The sequence below is a fragment of the Morone saxatilis genome, unplaced genomic scaffold (genome assembly GCF_004916995.1).
Source record: "Morone saxatilis isolate NCDOM2014 unplaced genomic scaffold, NCSU_SB_2.0 Contig14, whole genome shotgun sequence".
NCBI classification, from domain to species: Eukaryota; Metazoa; Chordata; class Actinopteri; family Moronidae; genus Morone; species Morone saxatilis.
In genome coordinates this window covers 18,508,141-18,511,452 of record NW_023339696.1, presented here as the reverse complement: position 1 = coordinate 18,511,452, position 3,312 = coordinate 18,508,141, and the positions used below count along the sequence as shown (strand labels likewise).

The 3,312-nt window shown below is 45.0% G+C and overlaps 1 protein-coding gene across 1 annotated transcript in view; it reads left to right on the top strand.

Annotated features, from left to right (window-relative positions):
* LOC118323492 (neurexophilin-1) overlaps positions 1–2,955 on the top strand; it is a 14,894-nt gene extending 11,939 nt beyond the window's left edge. The window contains exon 2 of the mRNA XM_035655466.1: positions 2,182–2,955. Coding sequence (XP_035511359.1) covers positions 2,182–2,955 — 774 coding nt within the window. The remainder of the gene's footprint in view (positions 1–2,181) is intronic.
* Positions 2,956–3,312: the final 357 nt, after the last annotated feature.

Here is a 3,312-nt window from a genome sequence, read left to right as displayed (position 1 = left end):
GCAAGGGGCAGTTTCACAGAAATCAAGAGTGAAATATTTTTCAAGAACCCTAAAGGGCCTTTTTGTAGGACACCGCAGGGGCTCTTAAGTGCTATCTGGGGAGGCAGGCAGAGTGCTACCCTCTGTGCCCAGCAGCCACCAGCTCATTGAAGAAGAGAAATCAAACACAAACTAGTCCTTCAATAGGAGCCATGGGGAATGGTGTATTTGTCATCAAAGTCATCCTGCCTGACCTCAACTCTCCCTCTAAAAAAACAAAGAAACATTTGAAAAGATTAAAATCAATACGTCTTCAGCTCCTCCAAATTTCTGTTCATTATTAATGAGTTTGGGATTCTCAAAGAAGCTATCAGAACTATCTGATTCAAGAGGAAGGAGTCCTTGTCAAGCCTGTTATCGGCCCCCACGGGGAGGCTGAAGGATCTGAGCGGCAGTGTAGCGTAGCAGCAGACAGGTAACTAGAGGAGAGGGCGTCTGGCCTCTAACACCCTGTGGTAATAGGGCCAGATTAAGGGAAAAGTGGAGTCCTCTCATCTGAGTCCAAACACCAGACCACAACCACATCAGCGGGAATCCTCGCAAGGCAGTTGAAATGCGATACACGTTGTTATGAAAGGAAATACATGTTTTAGAGAGACAGAAAATCAATATCGCTGACTGACTGTGGTGCAAGTGAACAAATCTGAGTGAGCTTGAGAAACCTGCATAAAATGGAATAAAAATGAGTCAGACTTAATAATCCTGACTAAGCCTGTATAAGGAAGCCCTGGTAGTCAAGACAGTAGATGGATCAGAGCACAGACAGAAATGCATGCATTATGCATCATTGTAAAATCTCTCCGGGTAGAGCGCACACACACATACACAAACTTATCCCACCATTCGCATTTGCATCACTTATTGTTCACGTTTACCACAACTCAAAATTCCCAAACGACGTGTGTGTGTGTGTGTGTGTGTTGTCCGCTGACAAATCCGAAGGACATAACAATGCAGGATACTTCTATGGCACATTAGACAGAAGCTACCTGTTAATAGATCATTACCGATGAATAATTACCCATTACTTTGCTTTCACATTCACACACACTTCACAAAGCTACTGCTGAGCACAGCAGCACTATCTTATCTGCCTCAGTCCTCTTCCCCTCCCCTCAGTTGATGTTAACATCTGACAGCTTTGTGTGTGTGCCGATACAGATTTTTTTTTCTCTAATTAAAACACTGGAAGTCCTAATTGGACATTACACTTTATTCTTCGGCCCCCCCACTTACCCACCTCCCCTTCCTCAAACACTTTGATCCTCCAACCAAATCTTTCGAGGCGATAATAGTTTCCCCTGTATTCAGACTCTCACTGCAGTGCTTAAGAAGCAAAAAGCTCACTTTAAAACAGGAAACACAGCTTAGTCTACTTTTCGAGTTTCTGCCAGTTAGACAAGCTTCAAGTGACCTTTTCTGACTTTGTTCCAGTGAAATTGAGATTCTCTGAGAGGGAAACATCAAGATAGTACCTTCAATAATGTTTTGGCAAAGTAGAAATCAGGGTTTTATACAGTAACTGTCATGAATCCTGCTCCTTTTGGTGCATCAAGACACTTTATAAGTACATAAATCAACCTCCAACCTCTGTTGTCAGAGAAACTACTCTACAAAGCATTTCTTAATGACAGAGCTTTATTGTTTTACAGCATTATAGCCTTTGTAGAAAATTGTCCACCCTCACAAATATTGATTAAACTGCCCAAGACCAAGAAGCCCAAGAAGAGTAACACACTTTATGTGAATTCAGTTTTGGTGTGGATTTTATGTTTGAATCTGTTCTTTGATCCCCCTGGCCTCACCAGTAGCTCGGAGGCGGCATATGAGCCCATTACTAGTGAGCTTAGGGAATTACATTGGCTGTGTGAAAACTAGACATAAAGGAGTATTTTCTCTCACAGTGGAGGTAAACAGAAGAATGTAATAATAGCAACACCTGCAAAATTTCAAGCATTTATTTATATATATAACATTGATAGAATGTCACGGTTACTACCACTAGAGGTATGAACGTTAAATTAAGTATCGATTAAACCTTTAATTTGTTTTCTGTCCACGTTTCTTTCTACCTTGCTAATAACTGCCTACTTTCTTTCTCTATTTTCTCCTTCGATCCCCACCTCTACCTCCTCTCTCTAGGTGGCCCTGGGTCAAGAAGACGACTCCTCCAGCCCCAAGAGCTCTTCAGGCGACTCCTCCAAGACTGTGGGCCTCCTGAGCGGGCAAGCTCCCCTCTCGCCCCTGAGCCGCTGGATGCTTCACAGTAAGAGCAGAGCTGCTAATGCCACCTCTCTGGAGCTGCCCTATCGCTCCCCGGTCCCTTTCTCCAAGCAGGAGTTTTCTAAACAGGAGTTCTGGGAGATGTTGGGCAGCGACTTGCTCAAACCCGATGCCTCCAGCTCCAGGGTCAAACGACGGCCCATTGTAAAGACCGGCAAGTTCAAGAAGATGTTTGGCTGGGGAGACTTCTATTCCAATATCAAGACGGTTAGGCTTAACCTGCTGATCACTGGCAAGATTGTGGACCACGGAAACGGCACATTCAGCGTCTACTTCCGCCACAACTCCACAGGCCAAGGCAACATCTCAGTCAGCCTGGTGCCACCCGTCAAGGCGGTGGAGTTTGACCTGGAGCGCCAGAGCGTGGTCTACCCCAAGGACTCAAAGATCTTCAACTGCCGCGTGGACTATGAGAAGGTGGATCGCAGCAAGCGCACCTCGCTGTGCAACTACGACCCATCCAAGACCTGCTTCCAGGAGCAGATTCAGAGCCACGTGTCCTGGATTTGCTCCAAGCCTTTCAAGGTCATCTGTATCTACATTTCCTTCTACAGTACGGACTACCGCCTGGTCCAGAAGGTTTGCCCAGACTACAACTATCATAATGAGATGCCCTACCTGCCCTCTGGCTAGAAGACTTGTAGGGGGGAGGAGAGGTGGGAGTGGAGAGGAAAAGGGGGATGAATAGGAGTGACTGCAACACACGAAGAGGAAACCAGGGCTGTGAATAGCTCTTAATGCCACTGTGGCAGCAAGACACCTTAAAAAAGCCCTCTCCGTAGCCTGACTACTGTAAGATGTAAAAACATATATGCAAAACAAAAACTACAGTATGCAGATAATGAGGCATTTGGAATGCTTAACTGCAGCATTCATTAACTGGACTGATAGTGAAAATCAAATACCGCCAACACACACATTCTTACCTCAATCCAGTTTCTAAATGCCAACTTTTCGCCAGCTATTTCTCTCCTCCATTAAGTCATTTGT